At 39.7% G+C, this 25,695-nt stretch overlaps 3 protein-coding genes across 7 annotated transcripts in view; 1 reads left to right on the forward strand and 2 right to left on the reverse strand.

Moving 5' to 3' along the window:
• Positions 1–13,112, forward strand: part of Dop2R (dopamine D2-like receptor) — a 151,466-nt gene extending 138,354 nt beyond the window's left edge. For 2 of the 4 annotated variants that reach the window (XM_069052170.1, XM_069052171.1), the window contains 7 exons: positions 206–315; positions 2,908–3,160; positions 3,576–3,841; positions 8,774–8,812; positions 9,391–9,561; positions 11,462–11,649; positions 11,990–13,112. In XM_069052170.1, the coding sequence (XP_068908271.1) occupies positions 206–315; positions 2,908–3,160; positions 3,576–3,841; positions 8,774–8,812; positions 9,391–9,561; positions 11,462–11,649; positions 11,990–12,204 (1,242 nt within the window). In that variant the 3' untranslated portion in view covers positions 12,205–13,112. The remainder of the gene's footprint in view (positions 1–205; positions 316–2,907; positions 3,161–3,575; positions 3,842–8,773; positions 8,813–9,390; positions 9,562–11,461; positions 11,650–11,989) is intronic. The other 2 variants (XM_069052172.1, XM_069052173.1) reach the window with 2 other exon arrangements.
• Positions 13,113–13,523: 411 nt separating this feature from the next.
• Positions 13,524–15,015, reverse strand: LOC138134102 (cuticle protein 16.5-like). Of its 2 annotated transcripts, none has more exons than XM_069052176.1 (3): positions 14,855–15,015; positions 14,296–14,625; positions 13,524–14,118 (listed from the first exon to the last, which is right to left on the reverse strand). In XM_069052176.1, exons 1-3 carry the CDS (start codon positions 14,867–14,869, stop codon positions 13,633–13,635), a joined length of 831 nt encoding a protein of 276 aa, XP_068908277.1. In that variant the 5' UTR covers positions 14,870–15,015; the 3' UTR covers positions 13,524–13,632. The 2 variants fall into 2 exon arrangements, with proteins under 2 accessions (XP_068908277.1, XP_068908276.1); XM_069052175.1 differs by having other exon boundaries at positions 13,524–14,124.
• Positions 15,016–23,374: 8,359 nt separating this feature from the next.
• LOC138133108 (odorant receptor 10-like) lies at positions 23,375–24,707 on the reverse strand. The gene is made up of 4 exons (XM_069050912.1): positions 23,929–24,707; positions 23,680–23,881; positions 23,475–23,630; positions 23,375–23,428 (listed from the first exon to the last, which is right to left on the reverse strand). Exons 1-4 carry the CDS (start codon positions 24,705–24,707, stop codon positions 23,375–23,377), a joined length of 1,191 nt encoding a protein of 396 aa, XP_068907013.1.
• Positions 24,708–25,695: the final 988 nt, after the last annotated feature.

Raw genomic sequence — 25,695 nt, forward strand, 5'->3', positions numbered from 1 at the left:
TTAAAATAAATTTGTAACGTTTTTGTCGTTTGTCACGAATCAAAATCTGCTTTGATTTTTGTGACGCCACTGTAGTTGTGTATATGTATCGGATATCACCTCAAAGCGTCCCGAATCAATATCGCAATCCCTCAGGTATCCATTTCCGTTCCCGTAGAGGCGGCGATTGCTGTTGTAAACTGTAACCCGTGCATTTATTTTCCAGGTGAACGGCGCTTGGACCTTGCCCGGCTTCGTGTGCGACTTCTACATCGCAATGGACGTGACCTGCTCGACCTCCTCCATCTTCAACCTGGTCGCCATCTCCATAGATAGGTGCGTGATAGCGCGCCGACCCACATCCACTCCGACGACTTTAATCAAACTGTTAGAGAAACCGGCAGCGGATGCGGTGTGCGCTATCGCCCCCTAATTTGATAGCCACCGCGGGACCGTTACCCACTTGATTACATTTTTCGCATCGGCCCGTTAATTAGGGGCGGGGGTGTATCCGCTCTCGGTGCGAACGTGACGAACCGTCCCCACTTTAGACGAAGTTAATGAGTTCATTAGTATAAGTGACAGACATCCATATAGCTCCTTGCGGCTGTGGCGGAGCGTGTGCGCTGGGGATCAATATGACTTCGCTCATCGGGTACCTGTCGCGCTGTCTCTAGAAAGGGACGTTGTTAGTCTAAATTGCATATCTAGGTTTATGTGTATATTCCGAATAACAATGCCGACCTATTATCATTCGCGTGATTGATGAGCCTCGTTTAATTTGCCACAACAAAGGTCGCAATCCCTCGGGGGCCCATTCAACCGGTCTTGCCAAAAAATTCATTGTACATCAGGTTTTTACTTCCCGACGATAATTCTCCGGATAGCGGCCGATCCGTATCTCGACCAGCTTTTTGTCGATGGCCCCCAGCGAAATCGCCCAATTGCACCGCTCAAAAGCCCTCCAAACGAATCCAAATATTCAAATTCATCTCTGTTCTTATTGACCCCTCTCAAAATACCTCTACAAAACATGATCCCACCATACTGTAGAATTAGTTGGTGATTACTTGGTTGCATAAGCACAAGGGGATTTTAAATAACATTATTTACAATTAAAAAACTGTCACAATTAATTCAAACATCATTTCCCTACAACAAATCTCCTGCATTTTCACTTCCAGTTCGAACAAAACAGTCGATCACATCACTAATATGACCCAACAAAGACCTTTCTTGCATTTTTACGTTGCAATATTTCCTAAATTTATTCTTGCGGGTCGATACTGACAACTCCGCTCATCATCGCCGAATGTTCCATTTCGATTATAAGACATAACAATAAATGTGTCCTGTTCCAGGTAATAAACCATTTTTATTGGCGCTCAAGCAAGAGGGTGTTTATGTTTGGGTGTAAACAAAATGGTCACTTCTTATTACAATAAATAATGCCCTGCACAGGGTTGTGGTTCAAAAGGCTCTTTTAATGCCTGACTAACTTACAACACGTAATTTACACTTTAAATAACCATAAATTATGAAAATTAGAGTGACAACCGCGAGCTGTCAAATGTCAAATTTACATTCTTGCACACGGAAACTTAGAGGTGGCGATTCTACTTATACGGCTATACGCATACTTCTTGAGAGACTGGAAGCTTCCAAAGCTAATTTTCTTTTATTTACGCTCCCAATTAGAACAAATCTGGCGATTACATTCCTAGTATGAACCACTAAAGACATTTGAATGTTGCAAGATTTCGTAAAGAATTTCCTCTTTGGGGCCGATACTCAACAACTCGTTGTCGTTGAAAAAGGCTCTTTTAATGCCTCAACTAATTTGCAACACGTTAATTTACACTTTTGATTGCAATAGATAATGAAAACTGGAGTGACAACCGCGAGCTGTCAAATGTCAGATTTCATTCTAGCACACAAATTGGAAATTGGAAGGTGACAAATCTATACCTATACTTCTTCAGGTAATGGAAAGCTGATTTGCTTTTATTTACACTTCCAATTCGAACAAATCTGTCAATTTCGTAAAGAATGTATTCTTTGCAGGCTGAAACTGAACAACTCCGCTCATCATGTTCCATTTCGAAAATAAGACATTACATTACAATAAATGTATCCTGTAGCAGCGAATAAACCATAATTATTATCTTTCATGCAAATTAAGTGTAAACAAAATGATTACTTTTTACTACAACTGTAAAAAATTCTTGTAATGCTTTACATAACTCAGAATATCGTATTTTACACAATAATTAACAATAAAAATGCACAATGACAAGTACAAGCTGTCAAATGTCAAATTTACATTCTAGCACACAGTTTTTCTCCTGACCAAGGAGTTGCCGCAAATCTTGGAACCCTCACTAAAAAATTATTCTACTTTTGTGGAGCTTTCGTTTCGTTCTTGTTCAAACTTGTATCCCTCTTGTACGTCTTCTGCAACTTTCCTTGTTTGAGCCTTGGCGCGTGGGTAGCACTTCTCCTGGAGTCCTTTCGACGACTAGGCTCACTTTCATAAGTCATGTAATTGGAAAAACGTAGCCTCGACGACGCAATGTTAATTTTTGTTCCAAAAATATGAATTTAAAGTATTCAGTAATTGAATTAGAACTGTAGCGACCCACGTGCCGACTGATTAAGTTTTGTATTGCCTTTCATGCTTTTTTAGTGTCTCCGTGTAATGACAGTGGCGTAGATCAAACAGTGTCGAGTAATATTTCATGAAAGAATTAAATTAAAACACGAGGGAATTAGATTAGCGTTGTGAGGGCTTTGTGCTGTTTTCGCGTCATTAAATCCCGCTTCGTGCGAAATAAGACTGAACCATGCACTTAATGATCCTAATTGGACAAATTGACGCTTGTTAATCAACGTCCATTTTGTCGCATCTTCCATTTGGTGATTTTCCAGGTACATCGCCGTGACGCAGCCGATAAAGTACGCCAAACACAAAAACAACCGACGTGTGTGGTTGACGATCGCTCTGGTGTGGATGATATCGGCGGCCATAGGATCTCCCATCGTCTTGGGCTTGAATAACACGCCCGATCGTGAAGCAGATGCGTGCCTATTCTACAATAGCGATTTTATCATCTACTCGAGTCTCTCCTCTTTCTACATCCCTTGTATCATCATGGTTTTCCTCTACTACAATATATTTAAGGTGAGAGCGAGACGTATTATATTTTTGTTAACCACCTGAGCTTCCTCCGACACCGACCCGATCACGGATCCCGTTTTAAAGAAGCTCCCAACTCAATGCAAATCCCAATTTACTCCCATTCATATGCAAAATTTCATCCAATTAAAACCTTTTGCCTTGCCGGTCCCGCTTCCACCGTTCCGGGCCCGGATCGGCTCTATTTAGTTTCACTTCTTTATTCGTTTGCAAATAACGCGACCTCCTCACCCATTTATTTCAATATAGGATTTCGCATTTACGCCTCGCCCCATCATCCGCGATCCTCTTCCTCCACAAACAAAACAATAAAAATGACAGATGCGACCCCCGCTCTCACTCCACCGCCCCCACGACTCAATTTCCCGTGAATGTATGCAACCAACTGTACACATTGCAGGCGTTAAGGAACAGGGCGATCCAGGCACGTCTCAACCGCAAACCGCTCCCCTCCGAAATCAAGCCCGGATCTGTGATAGAGAACGTGGCTAACACAAGACGCTTGGCCGAAACGACCCTCGGCCCGGCCACCATCGAAGAGCAGGCGACGAACACAGGCTCAGGCTCGGGGGACGAGGACGAGGAGGGTGCAGAAGCCGACTGTCACGTCATATCAAACGACAAGAGCACTGAATTCATTTTAGCAACGGTAGTCGAAGAAGCCGCGTAAGTCCTCCTCTTTTACTTTTATCGGGTTCGACGGGAGCGCCGCCGCCTAATCGAATTACGGTTACGAGAGGCACTTTTATTTCGCGGCCGAGGGGGAGAATTTGTTGGGTTTAATCTGCGCGGTTAATGTTAATATGGGGAAAATGGAGGCAGTCGCGGAACGACTGCTGATAATTTGGGGCGGCGCAAACGGCTCAGAGGATCAGGGAGTCCCAGTGATAACAAGTTTAAAACATATTTCTCTGGATGAACCTGTCAAGGTTGCAGCACGCACCGAAAGTTGTATTATTTTAGTAACAAGTTTGTTAGGTCGAGAATTCCAAGGGAGTTACGTCTTCCGAAAGTGTCCTTCGCATATTATTAACGTATTGACTTGCGTTCGCTTAATTATGTAAGTCAACTAGAGCTCTTTGTCTTTTGAATTAATGTAGAATTTATGAAAACGTATTCGCTTTTCAGATTAATTTGATGAAGTTATAAGTATTCAAATATCTTTTAAACCGACATTTTCACTAATTAACTCTAGGACATCCCACAAAAAACATCCTTTCATGTGAATTTTTTCATCGATTCGTAATCACTTAACAAATTGTCGGTTAGGAATTTCCATCAATTTATTAAATTCTAAAGGAAATAATTTAGCGTGATTGATGTCGAGTTAAATACCAAATTTTTTAACTGTGTTGCTTCGATTTTATTTAATACAAAATTGCTCTCAAAGGACCACGATGACGATTAAATTTCTTTGTGAAGCATTTTCGAGGTACAAACATATTTTTCGCGTCAGAGGTTAACAACAGTACCTCACAAGTCACAAACAGAAAAGAACGCAATAAAAATAATATAGCAACATGTAAAATTTTTACAACGACTAAAACAAAAGAGCTGTGCTTTCTTAGGTGGATATCAATTTCAAGATCATTTGTATGTTTGGTTGCCTACTTATCGAGTTACATTTTTAGTGACATTTCAAAGCGTTTGCAAAGATGAAGAGAAATCGTTTGAAAGTTTTTTGTCAGGTGATTTTTTAAGGATCTATTAAAACTGCGAGGCTAACAAAACTTTTGGCAGAATTTATTTAATAAGAAAGAAGGTGTAATGGTGTATCCAGAAAGAGTAACATCTCTTGGCAACTTGAAACAAACTAAGAAAGAAGCACTACATAGCAAGATCTGAATGTAAGACTTTAAAGAATTGTTTGAGGATTTTTTAGAGAGATAAATAGACACACAGAGACAAATATGTAGGCAGATGGACAGATAGAAAAACACATGTCAGACATGGATAGATAAAATTATGTAATACATACTTTAAAAAACATTTGCAACAAAATGTGAAGAAAATTATCTTCCAAATGACAATTACAATAAGCACTCAGACAGAGACCAATAAAACACCAAAGAAACCAACCATAGAAATAAAAATAAAGAAAAACCTAGACAGACAAGTGCAGGGTTATTCTAAATGATTGTAGTCGAAGTAGGCCATACCCATGTTATTACATTTTTGCCGCTTTCATGTGAACTGTCAGTTTTGTCGCTGTCACTGTCATTTTTTAGATGAAAAGTGCGGTGATGAGATTTTTATTTATTTTTGTTAAATTAACGATTGAATCCAGAAATATTGAGTTGTTTTGCAATCAATCTTAAAAATATTGAATTGTTTTGCACCTAATTTAACTCCCGTGTGTGAACGGTGTGTAGGTACTGTTACGTTATAAATTACGCTCCCGAAACTGGGCAACCCTGTTACCGGTTACAAATCCGGAATGTTCAGGGGTATAACGAACAAGTCGTGGCTTCGACTCGGTTTACAATGCGAACCACGAGAAACGCCGACTGAAGCTGAAAAATTGGTGAGAACAGCCCGGAGTACGGGAAATGATACACAATCTTCCAACTAATCGTTTATTCAGATGTCAAACAATGAAAATAATGATATAAATGAAAAAGAAAACAACGAAGCCTGACTAGCCCTATGGCGTGTACAAAATTGAATAACCCTAACTCCTCGGAGGGTCCTCCGGGTCCCAGATATTCAACGAACGAGTACCGGCGAAACAGTAAAAAAAAATTCCTTCTTTAGCGAAGGAGGAAGGCCGACTGGTCCTACGTAACGTCGCTATTCGGCTACGCCGCCCGCATAAGCGGGTAGGTCCTCCAAGTCTTCCTTCGCTCCAAAAAAAAAAATTGAAGTTAAGATGTTTTTCTCCGGTACGAACCACGCGCAAAAAAAAAATGTTCGGTGAGCGCGATACACAATTCCTGGCGAGGTCACTCACGGATTGATAATCGTTCGTGAATATAAAAACCCGACGGACTTGATAAGGAAATTTTTTCTTAAGTTAGTACGATTACTGAAATGACGCGTCTTATGACAAAACTGCAACTTTAACAGTGGAACAAATTATAAATCCTAAACGCGATATACAAATTAAGGAATTTGATAGAACTTTTCACCCGTCGAAATAATGAGTGACAATGGAAATTTGACTATAGTTAAATACAAAACGCTCAATTAGTTCGACGGAGTGACAAAATACAACCGAAAACTTTGAGAAGCTACGGCCTGTGGAAAATGGGGTGTCACCACTGCTCCTGACTTGCTGGAGGGTAGATCCGGCACCTTCCGGTGAGTCCGGGGACGACCTGGACTGACAGGACCCGACGAGATCCTGATCCGCAAAAGCGTTCGGTCTGGAACCTTCCGTAGTGAAGTCCGTGATCCGCTTGGCGATGTGGGCGGTGGTACTTAGACGAATCGTCTCCAACGGCCCTCGTGAACTCCACTACGTCGTCTCGTCGGCCCTGCAAATTCACTCGATCACTGTCCCCTTGACTCTCCCCAGGCACTGACAACACTCCCCGGCAAAAGGTCGTGAAAAATCCCTGTTCTGTCTCTGGTTCCCCCGATTTATAGCTTCTACCCCCTCTGTGCGCAGATTTTTCGGCGGAAGTCCGAGTACGTTTCCGTCGCGATGGATTCTAGAACATTCTAGAAAAATCGCGAAGATTTACAATCGCGCGGCGATTTAAATCGTAACAGTACTCACTTATTCACATCATTTTGATGTTTTTTTATGTGGAGCGGCAACCATAAATTTTGCATTCAGTTTTCACGCCTACTTTGACTTCAATCATTTAGAATAACCCTGTATAATCTTTGCCAAAACCAAATAACCACCAACACTGCATTCTACCTAGAAAATCATCCGCCAACGTTGTGTACTTAGATTTGATTGGTCTAGCTTCCTAGTAATATCAAAATTGCCATTGTACACTTAGTGTAAAGTCCATTCATTTTGTATTGAACTTTTCAAGGTCAAATAATTTTATTTTTTGGCTTTGTAATTATGTTTTGTAAATAGTGACCTGCAGGTAAACACCGTAAACGTTGAATTGAGCATTGCTAAATCACATTATGTTGGTTATATGCATGTCACTATTTACAAAACATAATTACAGTGCCAAAATTTAAATTATTTGACCTTGAAAAGTTCAATGCAAAATGAATGGACTTTAATTTTGTTTTCACCAACTTAATTCAACAGGTGGTGGTTATTTGTGTTTGGCACGGTCTATAGATAAAAAAACATGTAGATAGATAGATGGATGGAAAGATACATTTTTCCAGAAAATTTTAACAAATTTTTTAATAAGTAACTTGAGTGAATGCAAAAGGAAAGTATCTTTTAGCTTGACATTCTCACTTCCAAAAATAAATTAAGATGAATTTCAGAATCTCTCCTGTAGACGAACAGATTAACAGAGAAACGCAGATAAAGAGGCAAACAAACAGACATATCGGAAAATAGATGAAAATAAATCTTTAAAAACTTGAAACAGATTAATAGACATAATATAGATACATTTTTGACCACTCGGTGTTAAACATAACCTAATACAAAGCAAGGGCGAAAAAAAATAAAACAGCTTTCTCGTCACACCGACTTGCGTTCTTGCTTCACGAGACGTCCTACATAACAAAACATTTCAATTTGAAATTGAAACGCGAAATTTATACATCTGGATCCTTTCCTAGACCAACCGCACGACACCCGCCCTCGAACGAAATTGTCAGCGCCGAGAACAAATTTTCTCAAAATTTGATTCCTCACCCTTGATAAAATTCCCATAATCAAATTTCCGTTTTTATAGCCAGCCTCCATTTAAATTCGCCTAAATGGGCCTGTTCTTACGGCCCTCGTGAGACCTCTCGGTCCCCAGTCGCGACCCGATGCTCTCCAAGCCGGTCGTATTTCAATGCACAAGACGTGCAGCTCGTGTGCATCCGATGCTTCTGATCTCGCAAAGAGTGTGACGAGTGAGGTGCGATCGCGTGCCAAGCTTCCTCTTCGCCGATTTATGGCTTGATTTCCGAATTGGGCGGCACAAAGCCCTGGATATATTTTTTTCGGATTAATCGCGCCCTAGATTTAAGAATTCGCTAAGGGCAGCCTTTGTTCCACGAGTAATTAATGGGGCCCATTTAGATTTCTTCGCCCACAAAGACTAACAATCAGTTCCACTTGTATTATTCACAATTTAATTAAAGTTAATACCTATAATTCGCCTAGACTCTAGGCCCGAAACAAAAGTCGTGCAAGAGCGAAATTAATTTTACAACGTTATTCACGAGCGCGGGAACGTATTTAGCCGATGTTTTAATTTTTCATTCTTGTTGCTCATCATCGCGGAACCCCCCAATTAGGGGATTTTTGGGGAAGACCGCCGCTCTCGATTTTTCTCATCTCACCACTGCTTCCTCATAATCAGATATTTTATAGAACAATTGACTCAAGTCCTAAGAAGATCAGCCGGAATTATCTCGAGTTTCTCACTCGCCCCCGAAGAAAATATTATTTTTTTTAGGAGTTAATAGTAGGTTTTTGTCTCGAATGAGAACTCGAGGTCTGTTTGTTTTTTGCAGAGTGCAGCGCAAAAACTCCAAGCCTAAATACGACGACGTGTAAGTTGGCCATTAGAGGACCCTCGAGTGATAGTTGTCAAATTAATTAAATCCCGGTCGACCTTTTGTCCCGTTAGAGACGATCAAGGTGTTTGCTGTGTATTTTTGATGTAAACATGGATAATTTGTGTGTCCCGACCTGTCGAAAAGTCATGTTTGTTCTCCAACCCCTTCGATCTAATTGTCACACACGTTTACCCCCGAAGCAAAAAAATCCCCGCGACAACTTTATTAATTAGTACCGTCTGGCAAGAAATTAGCGTCACAATTTGCTCAAAGTTCGTTATCAATTAGAGCCGACCTTGCTAATTTGCGCGTTCAGAGATAAATTTCGTTAAAACGGGGCGATTAATAATTGAGTTTGTAGATTTTTGGGTCCTCCGGCGAATCTTTTCCACAGAGAAATCACCCCGGATTAGTCGCATGAATACTTGAACGTAGACTAATTGTGCAAAGCGCCACCGCATCCCCCCAAGTAACGAAAATATGTCAATCCCCAGCTTGACCCCTCTAGCTAGTTTAGGTCGGGGCAGATTTCGCGGTGTCTGCTACTCATTTTGTCTTTATTTATTTGGCAGCATATCAAGCGTGGTAGCCAGCCTAGCGTCGCCAGCGCCTCTAGCTGACCCGAACGGAAACAACGATTCAGGGTACGCCCCAAGTCAACCTGACACCACAGCACCGGAGAGTCCTAAAAGGAATCGAAATCAGTCCAAGAGAAACGGCGCCACTCTGGACACTGACATTAGGCAAGTGTCGATGTGCTTGATCCGGTGCGATTGACATATTTTACGTTACTTGCCGGCAGGGGGCGCGCCGCTAGAAGGGCAGATCCTCTTGTTCTTGTCACCCCGGAACGGATAAATAATGACCGGGATGCGGGGCCAGTGTCGAAAGCTGAATCCGACAGTGCCAAAGCTTCATTTGCTATTAATTTCGGCTAGAGTAGTGTGGGTTGCGACATTTTATGTTTCATTGTTGCCAACACAACTATTTATTTTTTTAATTAATTTCCCTACCAAGGTGCCGTTGTGTGTTTTTTATTCTGTCAATTATTACATTTTGTCCTATTTTTAATAATAAAATGTATCTATATCCCAATATAATATTAAAAAAAAATGTTTTTGCTTTACGACTTGGTAGAGAGGAACCGAATCTGGTCAGACAACAGATGTTCGTGATTTATGACAGAATAATAATGAAAGTCCACCAACAAAATGTGCGAAAATAAGAAATAGACTTTTACTAAATTCCATAGATCAAGTGTTATTTTTTTTAATTCAAAGATTTACACTTAAATTAAACAAAAAAGTGAAAGCCTAAAACTGAAGTAAAAGTAAAATACAAATTATGACAAATAATACAGCATGTTTTAGGTTATGATAACAATAGAGCATTTTTCATTGTGTCAAGGACTGATGACCAAAATTTATTGATAAATAAATAAATAGACAGACCTGCTACAACTAAATACACGGAAACAGATCAGTATGCAGATATATCTTTAAAAAATTTAAAAAAAAATTGTTTGTAAAATATTTGCGAAAATGCAAAAAAAAAATATTTTCTAGATTGCAATTCTCGCCTCCAAGATGTCCTGATTAGTGAAACAAAATTGATACATAGATACACAGACAGATAGAGAGACAGAAATACAGAAAGGTGCAAAATTTCACAGAAATGTTTTGACAGATTGTTTTATGTCTTATAATCTGTTTCAAAATCAAAAATCCACCATGTTGAATTATGTTGGCAGAAAAAAGAAATCCCTAGAATAAGTTTCATTTTTTGGATTGGCCCAACCTCCCGCAAGAATTTGACATTGAACTGTTGAGTTTATTTACGTAACACAAAATAATTATTATGTACAAAAAGGTGGTAGCTACCGTATCATAACTTTTGAGTGATATAATAAAATGAGAATTAAAAAACACGATGAATTACGACCTAAACAACTGTCAACAGTTTTCTTTCATATCATAACCCCACTTTTTTCTGATACTTGGAAACAACCTAAAAACAAAAGTTGGCGACGTTGTCGGTTGTATTTTCGAGGTATAGAATGCAGTGTTGGTGGATTTTTGATTATAGATTATAGTGTCTTTTGATTTGCCATTCTAACCCTAAAATCTTCTTGAAAAAAAACTAAATTTTGGAATCTTACTCCAGGCAAACACAGAAAGACAGATAAATTGGTAGTTATGTAGATATCCAGATAGATAAAAATTCTTTCTTTAGGAATATTTTGACAGATTTTTTTTGACATTTGACATGTTTCGTAAATAAAAACGAAAATTTTGAAACTACAAAGCTAAAGCGAGAGATGTCACACTTTAAGAAACGAGAAAGGAGATTATTAAGAAATGGAATTTATAGACAAACAGATAGGCAATCAGTATTATTGCCGTAAATTTACTTGCTCCTGACCAGATATTTTTTTTATTTTTTTAACGCAACGATGAAGCTTTGGTGGTATTCGAGCTGCCCCGATAAATCGTTCAAGCCTTTCCTTATGTTTTTTGAGGTTCACCGTCCACACTTCCGGCAGTTTTGCTTCCGCAGCGTTTTTTGATCGCGCCTTGTCGTTGGGCCACCCCGTGTTTGCAGCGGTTGCAAAGTGCTCCCATGAATATTGTATGCTTTTTCCAGAACCGTCGTATCAACAATAAATACGGGATCTGGACGAGACAGATCAACAGGGTCCAAAAAAGAGCGGAAAGCCACAGCCGCAGCCCGATTCACCATATACAAAGTGAACAAGGCCAGTCGTAAAAAGCGGGAAAAATCGTCGGCCAAAAAGGAGAGAAAGGCCACGAAAACATTAGCCATTGTCCTGGGTAAGTGAAACGTTCAGCCGCATCCGTTCCATAAATAAATAAAGCCCCGCATTATACTAATTTCGCCGTCGTTTTGTATCGACCGGAGGGAGAAAGGGCGACAAGAGGAGAAAAGTCCATTCGAAAGGAAATGTTCGCGAATTGATCGCGCGAAAAAGTTCCCGTCCACCGATTCAAAGGGAAACTTTCCTTCGTCGTTCTTTCACAGATCTCGGTTTCGAATAACAAGAACACTCGACATCTTGCAATATCTCGACGAGTCCCGTGCGACTCGATTGAATCAATTAAAAACGTCGGGGGTGGCGTGCGACCCCTCACCCTGTCGTCTCTCCTGTTCCAGGCGTGTTCCTCATCTGCTGGGTGCCGTTCTTCACGTGCAACATCATGGACGCGATGTGCAGCAAGCTGAACCTGCCCTGCCAACCCGGCGTGGCGGCGTTCCTTCTCACCACCTGGCTGGGCTACATGAACAGTTTCGTGAATCCAGTCATCTATACCATATTCAATCCGGAGTTTAGGAAAGCCTTCAAGAAATTAATGTTCCTCGGGCCTTAATTTAACTCTAGGTTTTTGTAAGTAACATTCAGTTCGAACTCTTTTATATGAAGATTTCTCTTGCTCAATGTACATAAACGACGTTCAAGGAGACATGTTTTCCGCTAATCCCATATTGAATTCTTCGCGTTTTTTCTTTGCTCAAGCTTCTGTCATTATTATTATCCCGTACCTGAAGACTCAGCGATTTCATTTCTCGCTCCGGCTCTCCGTACGTTAGGCGAATAAGAAGATTCCGAATTTATTATAGACATATCATCAATTTCCATGCAGAGCCCACGCAAACGAGCTTCAATCATTGATAATAATTAGTGTTTTCGTAAAGTTGGCTCCCTGACGCGGGGTCAATCACTACTTTCATTCCAAATATATTCTGTGATCGCTCTAAAGTTAGTCTAGATTAATTTTAAAAAGAGTATATCGTTGAGTTTCGCGTTTTGTATATAATATTTATCTCAAGTTGACAGCTGCTGTAGAACAATATTATGGCGCCGCATCGGGGTCGAATTATGCAACCAACATAACAGCTAGGCGACGAGTGCACCCCGGTGCGGCGGCGCTCGTAATTCAAATTCCGTTGACATTTCACTGTACATTGTGTAAATAATACATGAACAAGTTGCAAATAATTTCGGTGGTACATTTTAAACATCAGTATTAGCGCTTAACTTGCAGTAATATGTCCTGTGTGAGCCAAAGCAATATTTGTAAAAGTGCGTGTGTTTGAGGCCGTCGCTTCAGACACACTCTTGAGCCCCATTTTTACAAACGTTTGCTCTGATACTTCCATCCCTTGTAAAATCAAAAACCTTACGCTTATTATCATAATACTGTAACATAGGATGTATTATATTAGGTGCATTGCAATGGACATATATCTAATGTTAAAATAAAGCTATTTCTTATAACGACTCTCTAATTGAGTTCATTTCCTTTTACGCAATCCGCTCCGCTTCTCTCTAATTACCATCGATCGCTTCCAATTTTCCATCTCTTAACCCGATCCTTTTCGCCGGGGCGATCTCGACAACGAATTTGTCCACTCGAACTCGCTTTTATTTCTTCTTCGAGACTCGAACAAGCCACACCACTACGTCGTCTTAATTATTATTCGAGATGGTGCACTCTTCATTTTATTCCAGATGATATTATCGTGCTTTTGTATCTCAGGACAACAGAAAACCGAGCTGATGTTACCGTTTTACACAAAGCAGAATTAATTTTCTTCTGCGTTCACTTGCAGATCGTCTCCTTAACACAAAGTGTAATTAATTCAGTAATTACTCTTCACGGATCCCCTTCACTTCATAAAGAACACGTTTTAGAAAAAAACCTTTATTAAATAACACCTCTCGATAATACTAGAAGGTACATTCCTAATTTAACAGTCTAGATCTAGGAAATATGTACAAAGTGACTGAGTTGTTTTTATTGGGCGTAGGATACTCCGGGATTGACCTGTTTGACCTGTTGGGCGGCGTTGTAATACTGGGGGGCTTGGGAGTAGAGGGATTGGGGAACGGACTGAGAGGTGTAGGCCTGAGCTTGGGCTTGTTGGTAGGCGGCTTGAGGGGCGGCGGCGTACGCCTGTTGTGGAACTTGAGAGAAGTACTGTTGCGGAGCCGCCGCCACTAGTCTCTGAGGTTGCTGGGCTTGGAGTGCGTACTTGGCCTGTTGGAGTTGTGCGGGTGCGGCGTAAGCCACCGGAGAGGGTTGAGGGTAGGCGACCTTTTGCGCTTGTGCTTGGTATGCGACGGGTGCGGGTGCGGCGGCGACTTTGGCTTGCCCTGGGTTGGCGATCTTGCCGACGACTTGCGAGAGAAGTCCCAAGTTGTTGTACGTCACCACCGGACTAGAATAGGTGAAGGAGGAGACGTCGTTGGCCAGGGAGAACTGCGGCCTGTACGCCGCCACCTGCAACTAATTAATTGGAAATTGAATTTTACTTTCACGGAAACGCGTTCGGGGGTCAAGGTGAATGCGACGACCTTCGCGCTTTCTAATTTCTTTCAAATCGCTCCGGTTCCGAAGAAAGCGATTAGGATTCGATCGGAATATTCATGAGTCCGAGTGGAGTGACCCGACACTCACCTTGGCGGCGTCGGCGGGAGCTGCGGCGTACTTGGCGAGGCCCGGCTGGGCATAGGCGACAGCTTGCGCCTGGGGCTGGTATTGATATTGCTGCTGGACGGTGGGGACGGCGTAAGCCGCAGGGGCGGCAGCCTGCTGGCTGTAGAACTGGGGTTGGGGGGCCACCACCGCTTTTTGCACCGGTTGCTGCACTTTCGTGTAGGCGATCGACGCTGGGGCGGGGGCGGCGTACGTCTGCTGGCTGGTGTACGCCTGCTGGCCGGCCACGACGCCGCGCTTCTCCTGGACCGCCTCGCCGCGGGCCAGGGCGACCACCGCCAGGACTGCCAACTGCGAACAGAACGAAAATGAAAGTTAATTACTTGGAGAGCCGTCCCGACACTGTCTGCTGTTTTATTGCCTCCTGAACCGTTCGATTCCAATGAATTTACATAAAACGCCGGCGAAGGCGTCCAATTAAATTTGACGGTAACAGATGGCGCAGATTAATCACTTTCGTTAATTGCGACGCGCTTTTTTCTCAAATTCACAAGACCACTGACACTAAAAATTTACTCACGCTCAGGAATTTCATCGTGCTGCCTGATGATTTGGTGAACAGTTTCAGTGAGAGTGTGTGTGCATGAGGGTTTCAGCTCGTTATATATCTTCGACTTCCTGGTGATCTCCTTTCTCCAAACACGCCCTTTTCTACCCCTACTACCGGCTCGCATTGTCTCCGGACCCACTAAAAAACTCAAACACTTCGTATCAACGCCATAAAGTCAAACTCATATATTTCACATTTTTACGTTTTCTGCTCTCACGTGCGAACGTCGTCTCCTCTTTTGCGTACATTTTTACGCTTTTAATCTCCACCATCATCTGCATTGTTCCGTCTCTTCCTTCCTGCAACACGCAAATTCTCTACAGATCTGATCAATATCGAAAATAATAAATTTCTTAAATTGTCCACTTTCTCGTTTGAATTTCACCCCAGAAATTGATTCCAGAAATAGACAATCGTCAAGGTAAGTGGAAACTCTTAATTATTTCGCCTGCTGCGTTCATCTCCCAACAAAGACAAAACCTGCATCGAGAGAGACACTGCAACATCTCCCAAATGAAATAAGATACGCTGCAGTGACATAACACCAGCCGATTTAAATATAGCACAATTTCACCGGGATCACGTGAAATTTCTCTTTTCGTTGCTTTCGTAATAACAACCCTGTTATTAATGATGACCGGATAAAACATTAAACAATAAAACATGGGCGAGGCTCGTAACACACGACCGTAACACGTATCTTGTTATTTTATTTAAATGATAATTCGGCTATGGATAACACCGGCATGAGATCAGCAATTCGCTTGTGTAATGGGCATTGTTGTAATTTGAGTAAACATCAGCACGGCAAGCACCTCTCGTAACGACCATTTAACTGGACCGAAATAACTCGTGCTTTTCCAAAATTCAGCTTAATTAAAAGGAACGCCAACAATAAAAAAATTTACATAAAAAAATCGTTCGGCTGTGATTTACGCACTGGCCGGTGCATTCCGAAAAATGCGAAAAATATTTAAAATGCCACAATTCACACATTTCAGAGTCGGCCGAATTTCTTAAAAACCACGTTATATAACCGAGTTAAATGTTTCATACGACGATAAAAAAGTCGATAAATTTGGCCACAACTACATAATAAGATCCTCGCTTCATTCTGATTTGATTTATCGATTCGATATTTTAAAAAGTTCAGTATTTCAACCCACTTTCAAAGAACGCAGCCTTGAAATAACTGTTCTAATCTTTCTAGTTTCACAAAATCTTTTTTTCGCCGGTTCTTTCCGACATTTAACGCAACACACTCTTCTGACGTAAAAGCGCCCCCTATGCAATTACTTCGCCCTGATGACCTCTCGTCACAGGACAAAGGACACCCTGGTTGGTGCCATCATACAAATCTCTTTATATTTTGAAAAGACGCAACCCTTGTTCTAGACAAGTCCAGTTTCGGTTCAACATTTCAAAACAAGTTGTATTGTTAGCAATATCTGGTGCAATTTAGCAACAAGTGCCTTGACCGATTTTTATTATCATGCATTCTCCTGCACTTTGTCTTCGGCTAACAACTGTTATCACACCGGAATTGCGGCGCCCCAGAGGCGCAGGACTGCCCACTCGTCTGGAAAAAAGTGAGGTTAGGCGATGCGCAATTACGTAAAGGTGAGACTCACGGGTCAGGGTAAATTTGCACCTGTGGGATAATTTTAATAAAAGTGCAAGATTTCGTGGTCGAGTGATGCATCTTGTGTAAAAATGATAATTTCCTGGGATCGTTTCAAATTTTTCGGTACTCGCCATGATTGATTGTGGCGCGAAATTCAAAAGTAGTGCCTCTAGTGCATGATGTGTGGAGAGTGAGGAGACGAGTCGCTGCTGGTCGCGCAAAACCAACCTCATTTATTTAGAGAAAAAATAGTAGTTATATAATTTTTAACATTTAGAGTTGCAACACGCGTTGAAATTGTCCTGAAATTTGTCCGAAATGATATTTATTCATCGAGCGTGTGTCCTCGTAACACCCACTCTCCATGAATTATGGCACGGGGGTAAATATTTTGTGGGTACGAAGTTGGGGTTTATCGCGAATAAACCCGGACTGATGGAGATGAAATTGTTGGAACTTTTTGAATGTAAGAAGTTTAATTAAAATTCCTCCAGTTAGTACCATTTAAATGCATTAACCTGCCGGCATATCCACATTTGCATAAATTAGAGCTGGGCGAGCTCGGCAAAAAATGTTTGAGTTTAATCAACTCGCCGTGAAGAGTTGATCTCCAAAATTCCATGTTTCCATTTTGACTATTACCATGACAAAAGCGCGGTCCCAGTTCGGGTTGTGTCGCTTTGTGCAAAATTGATGGAGTCTTAGAGTGTCTTTCGATCCCGTCCGGGGATCGCTTTGATCCTGTAACGGCATTTTTCCCGACTAGATTGAATTTTTTAAATGTTACCATCCACAATCGTAATAGGATAGTTGAGGCAGGTGGCTCGAAGCGCTGCGGCTCTGAACTAGACCTTACAAACAAGGTGGGTTGGGCACGGACAAATCGGAAGTGAATTTCGCTTTCTTTACCACGTACTTTTCCAGATGTAATCTTAAAAATTATCGTATATTATAATGATTTATCGAGAATTAGAAAGCGCCGAACAGGTTGAATGCTTCTTTTTGGATCGTCTCGTGACAAAATCGACGTAATTTGACTGTGGACACCTCACAATTAAGTGAGCGGCTGTTCTCCAAAAAGAACATTCCAGCAAACACGCAATTAAAAAAAAAAACTCTCGCCGCAGGTGTATTGCTGGGTGCATACTCGTCACATTTTATTCTAATTTTTCAACGACAACACTACTGTATAATAACTCCAAGAAGCTTTTATTATCTGAAACGAAAGGATCAGTTGTTGTTGTTGTTGTTGTTATTGGTGAGAGTGCGACTCTTACCCCGACGAAAGCTTGCAGCGTCATAGGAAATAGTTTGACTATGATTACGACGAGAGGATCTTGCAACCGGATCATAAAAATAACGAGATCGCTTTTGAATTTTTTCGAAGCAGGAATCTATGCGGTTTCGTAAGCAACGCTGAGAATGTCATTAATTATCGACTTGTTAAGAAATTTTTGATTTATCCTTACACAAGATATGATGTTGTGTCCGAAGTAACAGAACAGGAACGGTTCAAAAAGACTCAAAAAGAGATAGGCCGCAAAAACTACCAACTGATTGACGTTTTGCTCATTGTTAAAGTGTAGTAAAGTGACACAGATCATAAAAAAACTCATGACAAGAAAATTGCAAATATGTACGTTTGGTAAACAGTTTGGAGAAGTCTGGCAAATCTGCAATCAATTAAATGGAAATGTGACGATTCTGGAGCCCGTTCAACTTACTTTGTAACGTGTCTGTACTGTTGGATACAACTCCGCAAAGTTGTTTCCATGCGTTTGTAAACATCTTGTGACAACTTTGTACGTTTCCAATAACTCCTTTTCAGTTACGACGTAAATGTTGCGTAAGGTGTCGTAAATCATCACACACTCAACACCCACGATGGCCAGAAAATTGAGGACGCTCAGATCGTTACTACCCAAGATGATTGCAGCGCTGAGCAAGTAGAGCAGTTGCAGTAAATATGCAATTTCGTAGCAAGGGTGACTGGAGCAGTCGAAGGGTACCCACCAAAGTTTTACCTTTCGGATTTCCCATCGTTGTGACTATCCAACTTGTTAATAAAAATATTGTAACAACCACCCAATAAAAATAAAGAAGAAAAAGTGTTTTGTTTAATTGTTTCAATGTTTATCTTTAACTGTCGGTTCTTGGTTGCAAAGCAGGATTTACCAAGCTCTTCACCAGCATCGCAATCAGTTTGTACTGCTTCCTGAACTGGTAGTTTTTGAACCATGGTGTAATAAAAGACGTGGCGAACATCGCGTTGATGATGAAATTGTCGTAACTGTTGAAACTCAAATAAGTCGTGACTATCAACAACCAACTTATCAATAGTGCTACAAAAGTGATCAACCAGAAGAACGAGAGTGTTCTTGTCGACGTCACTTTTAAAATTTTCAGTTGGATGGAAAGAAAGTCGTCGATGTTGACTCGCAAGCCGAGTCTTTTGCCGAAATAAGTCTTCACGACATCCATTTTGGATGTGGAGTGGTGGGTGCAATTTATATTCCAGTTGGACATTAATAAACCACGAACGAGTCCAGTTACTTCAAAATTACACTAATTACGCGATCATTTTATATTTCATCAAGACTACTTAAATTATGAGAACAAAGAAACAAATTTAAGTGTTTTAAATATTTTATTGGGCAATTTTCAATGGATACAGTTTTACATAAAATTATAGGTTAGGATTAACTTCAAGAATCACCACCGTAGCTGTAATTATTTTAATAGTCTGCCTAGTATGGTTCTACGTGCAGTAGTGGTAGTACTGGTGCTTATTCTAGCAGAAAAAAACAATGCAGTTTTTCATGGACAATACAACTGTCCACAGAATTAATTGTTGTTGGCGGCAAGAGTCACTCTTACCCTGACTAAATTTAGGTACAGAGTCATAGGAAATGACTTGATCATGATTATGACAAGACAATCTTGCAACAGAATCATAAAAATGAAGAGATCAATTTTGAATTTGTAGATGCAAAAATCGATGCAGTGAGCAAAATTGAGGATATCTTTACCTACTCTGCAGCAGTTAACTATTAAATTCCTAGAAACATTTTAATCATATTTACACAAAACGTGATGTTTTTATTAAAAAAAAAAAGAGTGTGTGCTTAAGACCGCACGACAGAAGTGAAAAATTCTATGATGCTGTTTTTAAATAAACATAAAAAATCTGTATTTTTCAATAGAAACTGCGTATCCGTCCGCTTTTAGAGGTAGGTACACTCTGGCAAAATTTGTGAGGTTAGGTTTGGATGTTTAAGTTTTATTTTCTTGACGATGATATTGAACACAACACAAGCACACAATAGCAATACCCTCTATTATGATAATTTGTCCATTTTCCTCTTCACATTTTGCTACACAAATTTTTCCAATAGATGAATTGTTGAAGCCATATAATTGAGAATTACGTATTAAATCCTACATTCATCTGTAAACTTACAATATTTGTCGTGTCTTTATCGTTTATATTATAGAAAACTATACAGGGTATTTCACGAGTGATAATGAGCCTGACGTAGGTAATAATAAATTCAATCCACAATACATTTTCAAAAAAAGCCGGACATTTTAATTTCAGTAGCCAGCATTTTTCGGAAATATATGTAGTGTGGGTTGCATTTTAAAATACGTCAAGAGTAGTTTTCAATTCAAAAATATATTGGAGTCTGAAAGAGAGACCAACTACGTAAGATATAAACTTGTTAAGGTAGGTATTGTTGATAAATTAAGTGCAATATGATGACACAGATCTAGGTACAGATCATCACAGCAGATAACAAAGAAATTGCAAATATGCATGTGCGGTAAATAGTTTAAGAAAGGTTAGTCAATCTGCGATAAATTAAATTGAAATGTCTTAAGAATCCGCACGACTTGCTCTATAACGTGTTGGTATTGCTAGATACAGCTTCGAGTTGTTTCCATAAGCTTGTAAACATCTGTAGTTAACACGGAAGTCTTCTCTAATTACTCTTCTTTATTTGTGGAAGAAATGTTGCGTAAATTGTGGCTAATCATCATACATTCGACTCCTTTTACCTCAATAATCAAATAAAAGATTTCCAATAGATAAGAAATGGATCATGAAGTCGAAGGGAAGCAAGATGTCAAACATCAAGCTTTCACCGTTGCGATTTTCTATTGTTGTGGGCAAACAATTCATGAATAGAAGTGCTGTTGAAATCACCAAAGAAAAATACAGGAATGATTTTTAGTTACTCTTCAGTTTTTCATCATATTCTTTGACGTGCCATTTCTCCGATACCGATGAAGCTACTTCAGATATTTTTTTACACATTCATCAACGCAGTTGAAGCGAACATCTGATTATAGATCTGTGGTACTTAATTTAGGAGCTGTGAGGGTTAGAAAGGTTATATTCTGACCCCGGATACACCTCCTAAACAGACTCAGGTTAATGTTAAAAAGTCGTGACTGCCAATAGAGAACTTATCAAAATCGCAACAATTTTGTCGATATTGAAGGGAACGTCGAGTCTTTTGCCAAAATAGGTTTTCACGATATTCATTTTGGATGCAAATCGAGACGAAATTTAAATTCCAATTGGATATTAATGAACGATGAACGAGTTCGGCTATTTCATAATTGCACCAATTAAGCAACCCATTTTACATTTCATCAAAATTAATTAAATTATAAGAACAATGAAACGCACAGTGTTTTAAATATTTTATTGGCCAATTGGTACAGTTTCAAATTAAAATTACAGATTTGACTGATTTACATTAACTTTCAGAATCACAATCGTAGCTGCACCTTTCGTAGCGTTGGTAGTTTTGCGTAGTCCTCTTCATGTCAGATTGCAACTAGTAAAGTAACTTGCCAAAACCATTTTTCTGATGCATGCTCTATTAAGAAATGTTTATTTTCTTTCTAGTTCTAGTTTGTCACTGACAATATAATTGTGTAATATCGCCACAAAGCGTTTATAACCTCAAACAAAACAAATAGTTTTTGTTCACTAGAACAGCAACCTACCTCAACGAAACTTTGCAGCGTCATCGGAAATAACTTGTCCACGATTATGACGAGAGGGTTTTGCAACCAGATCATAAAAATAATAAGATCCGTTTTGAATTTTTCGATGCAGGAATCCAGGCAGTGTCGTAAGCGGCGTTGAGAATGTCTTCACTCTCCGACCACTAATTATCTCTTAAGAAATGTTTTATTTACATTTACACAAGATATGTTTTCACAAAAAAACCAGAACAGGAACGGTTAAAAAAGACTCAAAAAGAGGTAGACTGCAAAAAATGCCAACTGGTTGAAATGTAAAGTGTTTAAGTAATTTCGTACCAAAGACGACTCAAGCAATTAAAGGGTAACCACATGCCAAGTCAAACATCAAAGTTTTACCTTTTGGATTTCCTAATGTTGTAACCATCCCACTTGTGAATAAAAATATTATAACAGTCCCTCAATAAAAACAAGAAGAAATAGTATATTATATACCAAGGTGGAGAAGTTCATGATTATAGCCAGAGCGCCAAGATTAGAGCCCGAGGCGCGCCGAGGGTTGTAAGGCGCGAAGGCTATAAGGGACTTCTCCACCGTGGTTTATATACTATTTTTTTCACTACTAGATACGTTAAAACCCTTTCTGATAATAATTATTAATCAAATTATTTTGTCGGATGCGACGGGTCCGAGTTGTCATTTCTTGACAGTTGGTATGAAAATCGTCTACGTTAACCAATGAAATAGACGACAATCTTTCGTTGCTAGGTGACGGTTGTTCCATTATTCACCACTGGTTAATAATGAAAAATGATTTACCTGTCACTGGGCCAACGTAGAAAAACGAAACTTCTCAGGGTTCTATGACAACCGATAACGCTAGACTTTATTACTAGCAGTGAAAAAAAGTGTTTTGTTTCATTGCTTCAATGCGTATTTTTGATTGTCAGTTCTTGGCTACAAAGCAGGATTTTTCAATTTCTTCACGAGCACCACAATCAGGTTCTACTTTCTGAACTGATCTAGTCCGTACGACCGTACCGTACGCTGATAAATTGCAGGTTTTTAAATTCTAGTTCCAAAACATAACGCAGTGAAAAACACTAAACGAAATAAGCCTTCACGGTATTCATTTTGGATGAACAAAGGGGGATGCAAAATAGAAGCACAATTTGTATTCCAATTGACATTAATAAACGATGAACGAGAGTTATGCCAATTACACGACCCATTTTACATTTCATCAAGATTAGGTAAATTATCACAACAATGAAACAAATTTAAGTGTTTTAAATAATTTATTGGTAATTGCAATTGGTGCAGTTTGAATAAAACTACAGGTTTGCCTTATTTGCATCAACTTTAATAATCACAATCGTAGCTGTGTTACTTCCGGAGCCGCGTAACCTGCGTAGCCATGTTCTACGTACAGTGAGGGTAATACTGTCAAATTATAGGTAATCACTAAAAAACTTGTCAAGGCCATATAACTGTCCAAATGCTAACACGAAGCTTTCATTATTTTGTTTTTTTTTTACTAACAATGTAATTGTAGGTATTACATAACTTCCTGAAGCTTTATTTATTATCTGAAACAATGGAATTAATTATTGTTGACAAGAAGGTGACTCTTGCCTACCTGAATGAAAGTTTACAGTCTCAATAAATAGTTGACGTTTATTTCTACCTGTTTGTCTTATTGGACACAACTTTGTAGAGTTGTTTCGTAGCTGTGATCATTTCCGTAGCAGCCGTAGCCACGCTTCTACGTGCACAAGGAGTACCACTGTCAGATTACAATCACTAATAAACTCATCAAGCCTGTACTGGTGCAAATTCGATTATGGTTTTTTATTTTATATTTTATTTTAGTTTTTCACTGACAATATCACTGTATAATAACTCCACGAAGCTTTCAGTATCTGAAACAGCGCGATTAGAAATTGTTGATAAGGGTACGACTCTTACCCCAAGAAAAGTTTGCAAAGTCATAGGAAATAACTTGCCCACGATTATGACGAAAGGATCTTGAAGTCGTATCATGAAAATGACGAGATCAGTTCTGAATTTTTTCGATGCAGGAATCCATGAAGTTTCGTAAGCACAGTTGAGAATGTCTCCACTCTGCAACCGTGAGTTATTAAAGTGTTAGAGATGTCTGAGTCGGACTTACACGAGATATGATGTTCTGGCCGAAGTAGCAAAAGAAAAATGATTCAAGGAGGCTCAGACAGAGGTAAACTGCGAAAAACGCCAACTGCTCAAAATCTTGTTCTTTACTGAGGTGCAACATGATGACACAGATCATCACAACAGATGACAAGAAAATTGCAAATATGTATGTTTGGTAGACGGTTTGGAAAAGTTGAGTGAATCTGCAATAAATAAAATAGAAATGTGATTAAGAGTCTGTTGGACTTACTCCAAAACGTGTTGGTACTGCTGGATACAACTTCGCAGAGTTGTGTCCATACGCTTGTAGACGTCCGTTTTTAACACGACTAGATTATTTTCAACCAGTTCTTCTTCAGTTATGGTGTAGATGTTGCGTAAAGTGTCACCAATCATCGCACATTCCACTCCTATGATGGCCATAAAATTGAGAACAACTAGATCGGTACTGATTAGAAGTGAAGCGTCAACAATCAAGTAAAAGAACTGCAGCAGATAGACGATTTCGTAGCAAGGGTGGCTCGTGTAGTCGAAAGGTAGCCACATATCAAACATCAAACGTTGGCTTGAAGTTCCTAGTGTTGTGAGCAACCAACTCGCGAACAAGAGTATTGTCAGAATCACCCAGTAGAAAAAGAGAAGAAACAGTTGTCTGTTGACGTCTTTCAACGCTCTTCTTTGACTGTCGCTCCTCGGCTGGAAAGCAGGATGCTTGAGTGTCTCCAAAAGCATCGCAATCGGTTTGTACTGCCTCCTGAACTGGTAGCTTTTGAACCATGCTGTAATAAAAGACGTGGCGAACATCCCGTTTATGATGAAATTTTCGTAACTGTTGAAACTCAAATAAGTCGTGACCACCAACAGCGAACTTATCAAAACGGCAACAAAGGTGATCAACCAGAAAAACAAAATGTTCTCGTCTGAATAAAACGAAGTCAGTTTCAAAATCTTCAGTTGGATGGAAAGAAAATCGTCGATGTTGACTCGCAAGTCGGCTCTTTTGCCGAAATAAGTCTTCACTGTATCCATTTTGGATGTACAATGGTGGGTGGAAATGGAGACGCAATTTATATTCCAGTTGGACATTAATAAACGATGAACGAATTCAGTTATTCCATAATTACACTAATTACACGACCATTTTATATTTTATCAAGACCTAAATTATCTGAACAATGAAAGAAATTAAGTGTTTTAAATATTTTATTGAGCAATTTTCAATGGATACAGTTTTAAATAAAATTATAGGTTTGGGTTATTTACCTCAACTTCAAGAATCGCCATCGTAGCTGTAATTATTTCCCTAGTCTGCGTAGCCATGGTTCTACGTGCAGTAGGGCTAGTACCGGTGCCTGCTCTCGCAGAATATTTTTATTTTTACTTTAGTTGTTCATCGACAATACAATGTTAATTGTTGTTGGCAAGAGTGCAACTCTTACCTTGACGAAAGTTTGCAAAGCTATACAGTATAACTTGCCCACGATACTGTCCAGACTCCAGAGGGTCTCGCAACCATATCATAAAAATGGCGAGATCAGTTTTGAATTTTTAGAGGCAGGAATCCATGCAGTTTCGTAAGTACAGTTGACAGGGTTTTTATTATTATAATGTTAGACAATTTTTTAAGAAAATATGATGGGAGAATGATGACCGCAGCAGTGCAAAGGAAAAATAAAAGACAAGGCTAAGGCTGATACAAACTTTAAAATATTCTAACTGCTGCCAAAATTCTTCCTTGCTGAGGTGCAAAACACACGACAAGAAAATTACAAAGATGTAGGTACGTCTGGTAAACAATTTGGAAAAAAATAGTAAATCTGAAATCTGAAATACCTTCAATGACGCTCATGGTTGGAAAACAGAATCTTTCAGTATATTCATAAGTACTGAAAAGTGTTTGGACCGTTTCCTGAAGTAATAATTTCTGAATTACACTATAATAAAAGACGTGGAGACAATCCCATTTATGATGGAACCTTCATAACCTCAAAAAAGATGTGACTTCCAACAGTTAAAT

Source organism: Tenebrio molitor, chromosome 6 (assembly GCF_963966145.1).
Source record: "Tenebrio molitor chromosome 6, icTenMoli1.1, whole genome shotgun sequence".
NCBI classification, from domain to species: domain Eukaryota; kingdom Metazoa; phylum Arthropoda; class Insecta; order Coleoptera; family Tenebrionidae; genus Tenebrio; species Tenebrio molitor.

Coding starts and splice junctions, on each gene's coding strand:
- LOC138134102 (XM_069052175.1), bottom strand. Junction 14,125..14,295: donor CTCCCGCCGACGCCGCCAAG/GTGAGTGTCGGG, acceptor CCAATTAATTAG/TTGCAGGTGGCGGCGTACAG.
- LOC138133108 (XM_069050912.1), bottom strand. CDS start 24,707: ATGGATACAGTGAAGACTTATTTCGGCAAAAGAGCCGACTTGCGAGTC. Junction 23,631..23,679: donor GCCAGAACATCATATCTCGT/GTAAGTCCGACT, acceptor TCACGGTTGCAG/AGTGGAGACATTCTCAACTG. Junction 23,429..23,474: donor CTTTGCAAACTTTTCTTGGG/GTAAGAGTCGTA, acceptor GCGCTGTTTCAG/ATACTGAAAGCTTCGTGGAG.